This window comes from Apis dorsata, unplaced genomic scaffold, assembly GCF_000469605.1.
Source record: "Apis dorsata unplaced genomic scaffold, Apis dorsata 1.3 scaffold_112, whole genome shotgun sequence".
NCBI lineage: Eukaryota > Metazoa > Arthropoda > Insecta > Hymenoptera > Apidae > Apis > Apis dorsata.
Window position 1 is genome coordinate 581,599 of NW_006263407.1, and position 13,037 is coordinate 594,635.

At 24.0% G+C, this 13,037-nt stretch overlaps 3 protein-coding genes across 3 annotated transcripts in view; 1 reads left to right on the top strand and 2 right to left on the bottom strand.

Moving 5' to 3' along the window:
- LOC102680887 overlaps positions 1-4,062 on the bottom strand; it is an 8,617-nt gene extending 4,555 nt beyond the window's left edge. Inside the window, exon 1 of the mRNA XM_006612396.2 lies at positions 3,360-4,062. Within this exon, the coding sequence (XP_006612459.1) occupies positions 3,360-3,371 (12 nt within the window). The 5' untranslated portion in view covers positions 3,372-4,062. The remainder of the gene's footprint in view (positions 1-3,359) is intronic.
- Positions 4,063-5,125: 1,063 nt separating this feature from the next.
- On the top strand, positions 5,126-6,271 carry LOC102671934 (cyclin-dependent kinase 2-interacting protein-like). The gene is made up of 4 exons (XM_006612417.2): positions 5,126-5,349; positions 5,451-5,674; positions 5,760-5,868; positions 5,954-6,271. The coding sequence occupies exons 1-4, from the start codon at positions 5,283-5,285 to the stop codon at positions 6,148-6,150; spliced, it is 597 nt and encodes a 198-aa protein (XP_006612480.1). The 5' UTR covers positions 5,126-5,282; the 3' UTR covers positions 6,151-6,271.
- A 1,269-nt stretch (positions 6,272-7,540) lies between these two features.
- LOC102673147 lies at positions 7,541-12,796 on the bottom strand. The gene is made up of 4 exons (XM_006612427.2): positions 9,974-12,796; positions 9,811-9,909; positions 9,560-9,722; positions 7,541-9,485 (listed from the first exon to the last, which is right to left on the bottom strand). Exons 1-4 carry the CDS (start codon positions 11,839-11,841, stop codon positions 7,578-7,580), a joined length of 4,038 nt encoding a protein of 1,345 aa, XP_006612490.1. The 5' UTR covers positions 11,842-12,796; the 3' UTR covers positions 7,541-7,577.
- Positions 12,797-13,037: the final 241 nt, after the last annotated feature.

Genomic DNA, 13,037 nt, shown 5'->3' on the forward strand with positions numbered 1-13,037 from the left:
TATGTCACTATATTATCTAAGTCACTTCCATGTTATTTAACACAATTATAAATCAAAATTGTTTTTCGAGCTTACTAACTCTCGCAATTTTAAAAATAATATAAAACAATGCGAAACGTTTCGTTGAATTTGTTGCCACACATACTTTTATCTGATCATTTTTAATCAGGTTTTATCAATTGATATCACGATCGATAACTATCCTTTGATTTTATATTGCGTTATTGAAAAATAAAAACGTCTACTATCGATTTTAATATATAAATGAAAATTTAATTGAAAATATCATAACACTTTAAACTAAAAGATCTTAGATCGAAATCAAGGTCGATATTGTTGTCAATCCATCATCCAATATGCGCAATGAATTTCATTTAAATGACTATTCTCTATGATTTAAATATTTCATAGCAATGATAACAATAATTCTTATATGAAAAAATTCTTGATTTGATAATAAAATTTACATATAACTTACATTATTAATTCATAACATATCGAACATTTGTTTATATAAATAATTGTCTCTAAAAATAATAATTGATTAAGATCGAAGTAATTTCAATGACTTCTTATAAAATCATTTAATATATAAGCTTATTATTGAAAAATATCAATCATAACAGTTATTTGTACAATATATAAGGGTTAAATGAAATATTATTTTTGTTTTAAAAATTTTAATCATTTTTTTTCGTCATTCTCACGTGTGATGAAATTTCATTAAATACAGATCATGGAAAAGAGATACGCATTTGTAATTAGAGTTTCATTCGATTCAACGTACGATTTCACAACTTCATTGTAACTTTTTGAACAATGAAATTCGGCCAATAAATCACTGGATCGTCTGAATCTGCGAGATTCTTCGAATTTAACTTATACGGATTACACACAATTTATTTTCTATTTTCTGGTGTGTCCAAGAAAAAGAATGAAGTTTTAGCTCTTTCGTTGGCAGAAGGAAGTAAATTCGCTCAGGTGTTTCACTCGCACTTCCGCGTAGGAACCAAATATTACTGAAACAAGTTCTTGAAGGGTTTCCAGGTGAGCAGCTGTAGTTGGTCAGCAATCTGGAATGCTGCTCATTGAAAACTAAATGGCATGGCTAGTATAGTTGTTTAACTGTAACCCATGCTTGTTTCCTTTCTAAAAAAAATGGGCCAACGATCATCTTTCTGTTTCTTTTTTTTTTCTTAAAACATCCTTTATCATCGTTTTCATTTGCATCTATAACTGATTTAAAATTTCTCTTTGCCAATACACGCTCGATTTCGACAAATTTTGAGACTACAAGATCTGTTCATGATGATAAATAGACGATATATATAATTTACCAGACAAGAATCATTAATAATTATTTAGTGAAATACAAGACTTTTTAATAAACTCATATGATATATCTATTCTTCCTACTTGAAATAATATGGATAATTACTTACGAAAAAAATTTTTTTATAAAATAAATTTAAATATAAAATTATTTAATATAAAATTTTTTTATAAATAAATTTTTTATAAAATTATAAGATAGTAATAAAATAAAATAAAATAGTAATATACAACTGTACACATTTTAAATATATGTATTTAAATATATATATAATATATTTATTATATTATTATTATATAATAATACGATTTAAACAAATTGTAATTGTAAAAAATTTTAATAGTTTTAAAAAAAAAATGATTTTGAACAAGTTCTTAAGTAATGCTCAAGCATTATCGATAGATTTTATTTGATATTATCATCAAGATCGCTGAAAGTACAACAGCTGTTTCAATTTCTCATACCTGACGTTGAAACATCTGTCGAATCGTTTTAGAAATAAAATTAAATGTGCTACAATCAACAATGACCTACATAACTTATATGCAATTAAATTAAATAGCATTGATAAAATAAAGAAATGTATAAAGCATACGAAACTTCTTTAATGCAATAATTATAATCCACGGAAATTATTAATCACTCAAACTGTGGCTAATTTATAAGAATATTATACATAGAAAAATTTTGTCTCTTGTTCGATGGGCTACATAATTTATGTAAAAAATCAGTTAGATATAGATATAGATATGCATATTGAAAAGATGCACGATACCGGTTTCCTCATGTACGAATGGAAATCCATCATGAATTACCAGTTATTTTTACAATTTGCATTTGGATTACTTTTTCCATAATCTCATTGATTTGTTAATAATCATTTTTGTCTGAATTCCATGATATTCAATGCGCATTAAAAACATTTGAAATATTTCTAAAAATTTTTACAAAAGGTTCTTATCTTTATTTTTGATGATGGTATTTATTAATTATTAATTATTAATATTTATTATAATATCATATATATAATTCATAATTATAATTTATATTATAACTATAATAATTATAATATTATAGTTATTAATATTATTATAATTTTTAATTTTCAAAATTAAAAAATAATAAAAAAAATTGAATTAAATTTTGTTTTAATGGTTATTTGGAGCATAATAATTTATAAATATTATTGATTATAAATGTTCATTGTTATTTTACAAGGTTTTAATTATGTATTTAATTAAATCATTTGATTTAATATTAAAATATTTATTTATAAATAAAAAATAAATAAAAACTGAAGATAAATTTAATTATGTCTTTGTTTAATTATGTGTTTATATAAAATATTTCAATTTAACTAGAAATGAATAGAATAATGACTTTAATTACGAGTTCAAATATTTTGCATAATTTAATTATATTAAATGCTGAAAAAGTATATTGTTTCGAACTAAAATATCAAACTTTCCGTAAAAAATCATCAATTGAATATTTACATTTAAAAATCGCGTATAATTTGATTTGAATAGTCGTTCAACCAGTCTTTCGAGAACAATATGCTAACACATAAATTCATTTTTCATTTAGATAAACTACTTTCGAATATACATGAAACGATTTTGTTCAAATTGTCCAATTAAATTAAGTCAAGTATTGTAATATCTTTTTCAATATACTTTTTTGAATAATTAATTTATTAATTCATTTGAAATACATCTTGCAATTGGTAATATGCAATTGATAATGAAAGACATAAATCAGATCTGTCCATGATAGAAATCAGAAATTTCATTCATGTTTCTTCGTTTAATCATTTAAAAGTACCGCTATCTTGATCAATTTAAATCATAATTTTTGCATCATACAGAAATATCGATACAAACATCGATTATTTATGCATGAAACCTATTTTAACATAATAAAAACGTTAATTTTATACTATTGATTCGTACGAATATTTTAATCAAATATTTTAATCAAACAATAAAAAAAAAATTTCTTTTTAATATTATTGCACTAAACTTACCTCCATTTTCATCGTTGCCACCGACGAAATAATGTAATGAAGATCAAACACCAACTAAACTTTCGTTATATGCGTTTTTTCGATTACCAAACTCAAATCACGAATTCGATCGTTTATCTGTTCAGGTGTTAACATTCGGAGCTATTATCATGAAATTACGTCACATTGTTAGATCTCTTTTTTCTTTCAAACGTGTATCTCCCGCCGAAAAAAATTTCTAAACAAATTTTTTAATTCGACGCCAAAAAATTCAAATCGATCTTTTTCGCTAATAATCGCTCTAAAGGATTGATCCAACTTTAATTACGATCACGCACAACGGCATCAAGTCAAATCTTCTTGATATGAATATAACTCGAAGGCTTTGTAGTAGCTTGATCGATTCCCATGAGGTAATCTCGAGTCGGAGCACAAGAGAGAAATCTCACGTGATCTACGAGATGCAAGAACGTGAATCGCGTCTGCCACAAAGACTCGACTCTGAGGTACAACTAACTAGATTGGTCGAGAAAAAATGGAATAAGAAGCCGGTATGTGTTATTATGAGACTTGACAATGACAACTATTCGACTTCAGTTTCGAAACTAATTCCTGAAGCACGTTCATTCTTCTCTTCTTGTCAGATGTTCCTGCAATTTTTGAGACCACGTAATTATAATTGAGACACAGCTGAACTCCACTCAACGACTGCCATTTTATCTGTGACCTTGTTCCTCGACCGTTCTCCGAACAAAAGCAACAGAGCCGAACCGCGTTACATCCGATCCTTTTCGTTTCAATTTATCATATATATAAATTTTTTTCTATAATTTTAATCATAATTTACATATTTTACTTAAATTCTTTTTTATATTTTTGATTTTTTTAAAAACGACCAAGCATTGTAACAATATATTTATTTTTAAATTATACATATCTATTTCTGAAATAATAATAATAATAACAATCAATAATTATATTTTTCTAACATAAATAATTTTTTTATTATTTATTCGTTTAAAAAAAGAATTTTATTATTGATTAAAATTTATATATATTTATTATAATTTTAATTCCTGTTCAAATAAATTTTAATATGTTAAATTTATTAAAATTGTAAATTCTTCAATCTACTTTTTAAAACTAAATATTTATATCATTATATCATTTGTTAAAATTTATTATTTGGAATAAAAATTAAATCTAATTGATCAATTTATGATATATTTTGTAATATAAAAATATTTCATAATATTTCCCAAAAGTATTGTATTAAAATAATAAATTAAATAATAAAAAAATTACTGTTTTTAGATTATACAAAATATTTTAAATTCGATTTTAGCGCATAATTAAATACATACTGTATCATAGGCGCCATCTATATCCTTTGCTTTTATATATTTAAAATGCAAAGATAAATATTTAAAATTTTACATAAAATTTGAACGTAAATACAATTAAATAGTTTTTTAAAGTAATTTATAAAATTAATAAAATCAAATTAAATTTAAAATATTATAAAATTTTATTTAATATTTATCATATATAAATATATATAAATTGATAATTAGGAATTTAACGGAAATGTTATTATCATTGGTTCTTTCTCTTTTAAAATATTTTATTTTAACATAATTAACCAATAAAACAATCTTTCAAATTTCTATAATTTTATTATTACTTATCAAAAATATAATCTTTATCTTTTATATTTATATTTACTTGAGTAATAATTATATACAAATATTCTTTGTACTATATAAGGTTTTCATATTTACAATTACATATGTATAAATTAATCGATTGAACGAACAAGTTTATTGTTACATTCTAATTAATTAATATAAATGTTTATAAGTATATTTTTAATTTCTATATGTAATCATTAAGTATTTATTTTTCTACTTATTTTATTAATGTTTTTATAAAAATCTAGTTGTGATGGACTGTGCTAAAAAAGTGTGTCACATACAGATGAAAAATAAAGAACAATTTTCTCCTGTTAATAGTAAGTAATTTAATTTTTATTGTTTTATATTCATTTTTTAATAATGTATAAATAAGCAAAAAATCATATAAAAAATATGTTTTATTGGATTCATATTACAGAACTTTCACATGCAAAATCAACACAAGGAAGAAATTTAACAGGTTCTGCTCGGCATATACGAGATTTAATTGCAGATATTCATAAAAATATACAAATATGGAATACACTTCATTTAGAAGGAATAATATTACTCAAGAATATAATTCAAATAAAACAGGATGACTCTTATTCTGAAATTTTGCAAGAACAATGTGATAAATTAGAAAATATTTGTGATTCATTGGTAATGCATCTCTTAATATTTTTCATCTTTTTCTTTTCATATTTTTATTATAACAAAAATGTTTTTATTACAATATTTTTTCTAGAATACTATTGTAGAAAATCTTGCTCAAATCACAAAACATATAAAAATAACGGCATCTTTAGAAACTAATATAAACAAGTTATTTATAACATGGCCTAATTTAAAATTTGGTAAAAATATTTATAATTATATTTTATAAAACTTAATCTAATTTTTGAAATTAATTTATCTTATTAGGATTATGATTAATTTTAGGAGAAATTGCACAATCAATATATGATGCATATTCTCGTGAATTAAAAGTAAAGCTTAAAGTTTTAGAAAATATAGCACATTATTATACAGATTCATGGAAAATGTTGTTTCTTGCTAGTTGGGTACATCAACCATTATTACCATATAATTTGACAACATTCTTGGAATCAATGTTAATAGAGAGTGGACATAGGTAATAAATTATTATTGACATAAATTTTGGTAAGTGTTCTATTTCAAAAACAATTCAGTGTTTACAATGATTACTTTTTTGTATTATATCATAAGTTATAACTATGAAATAAAACAAAGATTAACAGAATGATCATTTATTTGTGGCTTTTCAAATACCATTTGTATAATTTCACAAAACCAAAATATGAAATTGAAATATATTTGAATTATGAAGTTCTGTTTACAATTGGTACCTGAGATCACAAAGAATTAATATGAATATAGACAAGTATAAACATATTATATTTGTTTGAAAATGCAGATTCTAGAAAGTGTATCTTGAAGATACAAGGAACTAAACCTGCAAAATTAATGCATTTTATGATTAGTTACAATTATTCTAATATTACTAGTGCCATTAACATTTAATTATATCAATAACTTCTTACATATGTATAATACATATTTACAGATAAATACAAAATTAATAATTTCCACTGTACATAAATGCTATAACAATGTGGATGGAATTATTTTTTTGGTGTATTAAGTATTTTTAATATTTCATACAAAAATTGTAAATAATTCACTTTTATTCATTAATTATTACTTACAATTTCTGAAATCATTATCTTCATTTTTTCAGTTTTCATTATTTTTTTTACAGTTATTACAGTTATTATGAAATTATTGATATAATATAAATACAATTTTTATTTTATCCATTAGCAATACAAATTTTACAGATGATAAATATTCACTAGATATAGGAAGTCAAAATTGAATCATAAAATAATTTGTGCATAATCATTTTTGTAATATTCTAACTAAAAAGAATTATAATATATTTCTACCTGATTATATAACTAATATCTATGAAAAGTTATATTTACATAAAATTTATATATTTATATTTTACATTGTTTAACATATAATTTTAATTTCTTATTTTTTTAGTTTATCATATGAAACTTTTTTTTCAAGAAATTTAACTGAAAATATTAATTGTATTGTGTATGATTATAAAGATTATTTGTTTAAAAAAAAATTTATGTTTCAGTAAAAATTTGTTGAAATGTTATCTGACAAAGTAGAAACTTTTTTAATGAACATTGATACATTTTTGATATTATCGATGTAGTATGACTATCTTTTTTTATATTTTTTCATATAAAATATACATTATACACAATAAATATAACAGAAACAGTCTTATTTACATATATGTCAGAATGCAAGACATATTATCTTACTGTTAGTAGTATTCTTCATTCAAATATGGAAGTTATAATATATTGATTGTGATACTGTCAGAATTTCTATAAAAAAATATCTACATTATTGTGTAATCATACATATACAATTTCAATTGCATAAGTTTGATATTATTATATACTATATTTATTATTTCAATTTTTTTAGGAACATTTTGCATGCTATCATCCAAGAATCAACTTCTAGTATTTCTATTAAATTCTTCACTTAATGCTTCAAAATCAAGATCAGTATCTAAATTTGAATTATTTGATATCAAATTATTTTCTAAAATATTATCTGGCATAATATTTTTTAATCGTTCAGATACAAGTTCATCAACTAAATTTGATTGATCTACTAGATGTAACTGTTCAACTAATTTTTCATCGATTAATAAGTTTTTATCTATAACTCCACTTGTATTTAGAATATCTAAATGTGCTATATGATCATATTGAGCTATTTTTGACATATCTAAATTTTCTGAACTGCCAAATATATTAGAATCACAATTATTGGAAATTATTGGTACTGCATCTTGAAGTATAGGCAGGCTATCTGAAATTTTGCAACCAGAAGTAGCAGGCATTATTTTGCAAGAACCTGTATCTAATGATGCAGATTGAGTTTTAACACAATTTAAATCTGATGATGTCATAGGAATTATTTTGGAAACTAATTTTTGGAATCCTTTAATAAAATTCTGAGATCCATTCTCCATGTTGTCCAAACCATTTTGTATTTTATCAAAATTTTGAGCATCTTGTTTTGAATAAGTATCCATAGAACCATTTTCTAGTTTAACAAAACCTTGTTCTGTTGGTTCTAATTTTATAAAAGCTTGTTCCATATGTTCTATTTTAGATTGTTCATAATTATCTTCAATTTTACAAAAGTTTGATGATCCTAAACCGTTTCCTAATTTTGTAAAGTTTTCTTTATGAGACTCTGATTTTTGATAATTTGAAATTTTTGGTGAAGTGATATCAACTTTTTGAAATCCAGGATTATCTGAAATTTGATTTTGAATTTCTGGATTTGAAATTAAAAGTTTTGAAACATTGTTAGATTTATTATTCTCTGCATTATTCACAGGACTAGGATTTCTTCGCATTAATGTTAAAGCAGATAGCACTTCTGGACAAGTAGGATTTGTTACAGAATCATTTCTTCTATCACTTAAAAAGTCCGAAACACTAAGATCTGAACTTTCAGAAAAACCACTGGACATTCGTTCCTCTATATTTTCTTTACCATCTTCAGAATTATCTATTTTTTGAAGTTTAAGAGGTGGCTCTCTATTATCATAAGTAGTGCAAATAGAAGTATCACTTTTTTTTAGAGCTTCATTGTTAATTTTATATAATCCTGGATGAAGACCTAAAGCATCACAAAGTGATTCTTCACTGATATCAATTAAATCTTCGCTTAATTCTTCATCGCTATTTGCAATTGTTAACATTGTTCCAACTTTTTCTCGTATTTTATCCATTAATTGTTTTAACTCGTCCAAAAAATTTCTTACATTATTTTCAGACTTTAGTACCAATAAATCAAATAATGATTGTGCGTTAAGTACCGGTTTCGCAGCAATTTTTATTATTTCGAGATTTTCACATACAGAAATCGCTTCTTGTAATTTTATTTGGCGTCTTTCTGATTTAGCTTCTGGTGTAACATAAGCCCAAGGACCTCGTTTTTTCCCTTTACGTTTTAAAGGATCTTGTCCTCCATTTTGTTTTAATTCAGGTTCAGGTGTTGGAGGAGGTAGTTGCTCAGGACTTCCATGATCAGGATGCATTTCAAAATGCCTTGCCATACGAGTACGCCCTAAATATATTTTATTACATGTAGGACATCTAAAATGATCTGATATTTTTCTTTTTGGTACTTCAAGACCTGTTAATAATTCTTTAGGTGATTCTTCTTCTTCAAGTTTATCATTATTAGTATTATAATCACTATAACCACCATCTGAATCATCTAAGTCAGGTTGTAGAAAATCTAAATGATGTAAGTGTTTATAATCTCGCACCATATGTCTAGGAGGTCGAGAAAGTCTACCAGATCGTGTTCTGGCCACAACTTTTTTTCTTTCATCCTAAAAAAAAGATTAATATATTAATATATTATTGTAAAATAATTTAAAAATTTAAACAAATAAATAAAATCTACCTTTAATTCTTCTTGTTCTTCATCAGGAATTGGTGGTGGTTTAGGTGGAAGCAATGAAGGTCTTATAGTACTTTTTTTTGGTCTACCTCTTTTTCCACCACGATTTTTTAATAAATTTCCTGGATTTCTAATTTGTAAATCCAATTCTTCGGGAAATACCACTCTGAATGTACATTTAAATCATTTAGATTTAAAATTCTATAATATTAAATAAATATATATACTGACAGTATATAAATATATATACTGACCTATATACTACTCTTTCATTTGATGTAGTTGTTTCTTGGCTACGTTGTTGCAAAACATGTGCAATTTGTTTTAATTGCATTGGTGTTAAACGTTGCATACTAGAATAAATATAATTGTTATAAAATAATTGGTAATTATATTATTTTAATATTTGTTACCTACCTATGAAATGTTTGACCTTGCTGAACTATTTGTATTGGATTTTCACTAGAACCTAATGGCTTAGATGCATCTGTAGATTCATTTACTATTGTTGTAGATTTAATAGGAGTACTTTTAACTTTTTTATTTACTTTAAGATTTGTGCCATTTACTATAAAATTAAGTTTTTGTCTAGTAGTTTCATTTTGAATTGATTTAATAGATTCATATGTATTGCTATGTTGTGTTATAGGCGTTTTTTGTGAATTATTTTGTAAATTACTTGAAACATTAGTAATATTTTGGTTTGCAATATTCACATTTTGTTTAGTTGCATTGTTGAATGTAATTTTTGTTTGAGGTTTTAAAATAGATATAGGTGTTGATGAAATTTGAGTTGGTTTTAAAATAGAATTTGTTGTTACTGTTTTTAAATCTTGAGTTTTTACAATAGATGCAGTTCGAAGTACAACAGGTGTATCAGAATTAGCTGTAGTTTTTGCTGTTCCAATTATTCCTGAATTTTTTTTACCAATAGTGGTTCTTGTTTTAAGTAACTGAGAAGGGATTTGTACAGATTTTAAAAATTGTGCAGGAATAGCTGTAGCCACATTGGTATTATTAAGAATTTGATTAGTCTTTGGAAGCACAGTTGATGCACTTTTTAGCACTGGAGTTAAAAATTGTTGAACATTTCCTTTTTGAAGAGATTGTGATGTTTTTACAATTGGAGACAAACGTATTTGTGAAGTAACAAGATTTTGCGTTGCTCCAGATGTAGTATTTACAATAGTATTTGAAATATGTGAAGTACCAACAGATTGATTTTGTATGTCACAAGTACCAGTTAAAAACTGAGAAGTATTTAATAATTGTGCAGATATACCACTATTTAATAATTGAGCTGTTATAGGTGTAGCTTTTATTATTTGTGGTGATAAATTATTTACTATTGTAGCCTTTGAAAGTAATACAGAATTAGGATTTGAATTAGTATTAAGTGAATGTACAGCATTAATGGAATTAACAGTTGTGTTAGAGAGTTTATTCGAATTTTGAAGTAATCTAATATTTTTAGCTGGTTTTAATATAGTTTGTGCAGGTTTTATAATAAATTGTGAAGATGGTAAAATCACAGGTAATTTTTGTAAAATTTGCGCTTGAGTATTAGGCATTGTATTAAGTTGATTTTGTGCTATATTATCTTCAATAGTATATTGCAATTCATTTTCATGAATATTTTTTACTTGCGTAATATCTGTTTTTATTCCATGTACTTTAGGCTGATCCAAAACTAATGTCTGTGCATTCGAATTTTGTTGAATTATATTATTTTGATGTTCAAGTATTTGTTGAGATTCATGATTTTGACTATTCAAATTCATTTCTTCTAATGATATATCATTTTCAACTACTTGATCTTGAAGTTGTTCTGTTTGAGAAACTTTTTGCATATGCCATTCTTGAAAATCAATACACTCTGTTTTAATCAATTCAGTTTCATTGGATTTTTGTATTTGTTCAGATTGATAATTTAACTGATCAATTGTTATAGATTCCTGAGAAGATAATGAATTTTGATCTTGTTCATTAATTTTATCTTTTATAGAAATATTTTCTGCTATATTTGAAGTAGTATTATCTTGATCTTGTTGATATATAACCTCTTCATTCGAGGTTACCTCAAAGGTTAAGCCTAAAGCTGCTGCTTGTTCTGGAGTCAAGTGAATAGTTTGAGAATCATTATCGTCATTTTGTAAAAATGCCACAAACTCATTATCATGGTCGTCATCATCAACAACTTGTTGAAAAGCTTGTTGAAGAAGATCAGAGGCACCAGTAGAAGGTGCATCGTTTGTAAACACAGTAGAATTCGAAATTTCTGCCATATCATAAATTTTTTAGCTTTTTAGCTTAAAAAATATAATCACACAATAGTGACAATCACTTTCATATTTTAAAATAATATTTTATACAATTCTTTCTTCAGAAAATCCTTTTATAATTTACGTTTATTTCATTTCGCTGTACACGTTTTTCGCGCAAACAGAAACATATGAGGTATATGAAGTTTGTCATAGATGCAGCAAAGAAAATGGCGACATCATCAGTAGAATATAAGAATATAGAGTTGGTAATTACAAATATACAGTTGGTAATCTATAGTAATGTCTATTTTCATTATACCGTTTATTTGATATTAGTTATATTTATTACGAGATAGTTTTTTATGTGATGGAATTATGAATCTTATGATATATTTTTGTATATGTTATAAACATATAATAATATAAAAAAGTAAAATTAATTAACTAAAAAAGATAAAAAATTTATATATGAATATTATTCTAATATGTTCTATAAACTTTATGTACAATTCTTTGTTTAGATTTAAATGATTGAAAATGAATATTTATTTTTGTGCATCATATTTTAGTCCAATCGTCACTTGCTGTGATATTATATCAAACTACTGTGTATGATTTATTATACTTTCACGTAGTTGTGTACGAAAATATATGTAATATATTGATATTTATTGTAATTAATATACAATATCTTAAATTTGTAATTGTGTGATAATATTATAAATTTTTAAATCCAAAGTCTCTCTCTTTCTATCTTTCTATCTCTCTATTTTAACATATATATATATATATATATATATACATATATAAAAGAAATATCAAATAAATAAAATATACACAGTTCTAATATGGTGAGTATCATCAATGATTCAATTTACTATATTCGTAATTTTTATTCTTTTTTTGTATTCTATTTGTAAATAAATTATTCAGAAATCTCTATTCAAGAATGAAATCAATTTAACTAATAGTGAAATAATTGATTATTTGTAATATTTAATCCAATTATTCTAAATGAACAAATTTTTTATTTTAAATTGTCAAATAAAATTTTATTATTTGTTTAAAATTTTATTTTTATCAAACTATTTAGAAATCTAATATATTAGGATATTAGAAAATATTTAGTAATTAAATGTTTACATATGCAAATATATATATATATATATATATATATATATAAATAATAGTAGTTCTATAATAAATTATTTTATAAA

Excerpts from the sequence above, each read along its gene's own strand:
- LOC102671934 (XM_006612417.2), top strand. The coding sequence starts at position 5,283 with ATGGACTGTGCTAAAAAAGTGTGTCACATACAGATGAAAAATAAAGAA. Across the intron at positions 5,350-5,450 it reads ACAATTTTCTCCTGTTAATA|AACTTTCACATGCAAAATCA; the intron begins GTAAGTAATTTA and ends TTCATATTACAG. Across the intron at positions 5,675-5,759 it reads AAAATATTTGTGATTCATTG|AATACTATTGTAGAAAATCT; the intron begins GTAATGCATCTC and ends TATTTTTTCTAG.
- LOC102673147 (XM_006612427.2), bottom strand. The coding sequence starts at position 11,841 with ATGGCAGAAATTTCGAATTCTACTGTGTTTACAAACGATGCACCTTCT. Across the intron at positions 9,910-9,973 it reads CAAGGTCAAACATTTCATAG|TATGCAACGTTTAACACCAA; the intron begins GTAGGTAACAAA and ends TATTTATTCTAG. Across the intron at positions 9,723-9,810 it reads AATGAAAGAGTAGTATATAG|AGTGGTATTTCCCGAAGAAT; the intron begins GTCAGTATATAT and ends ATGTACATTCAG.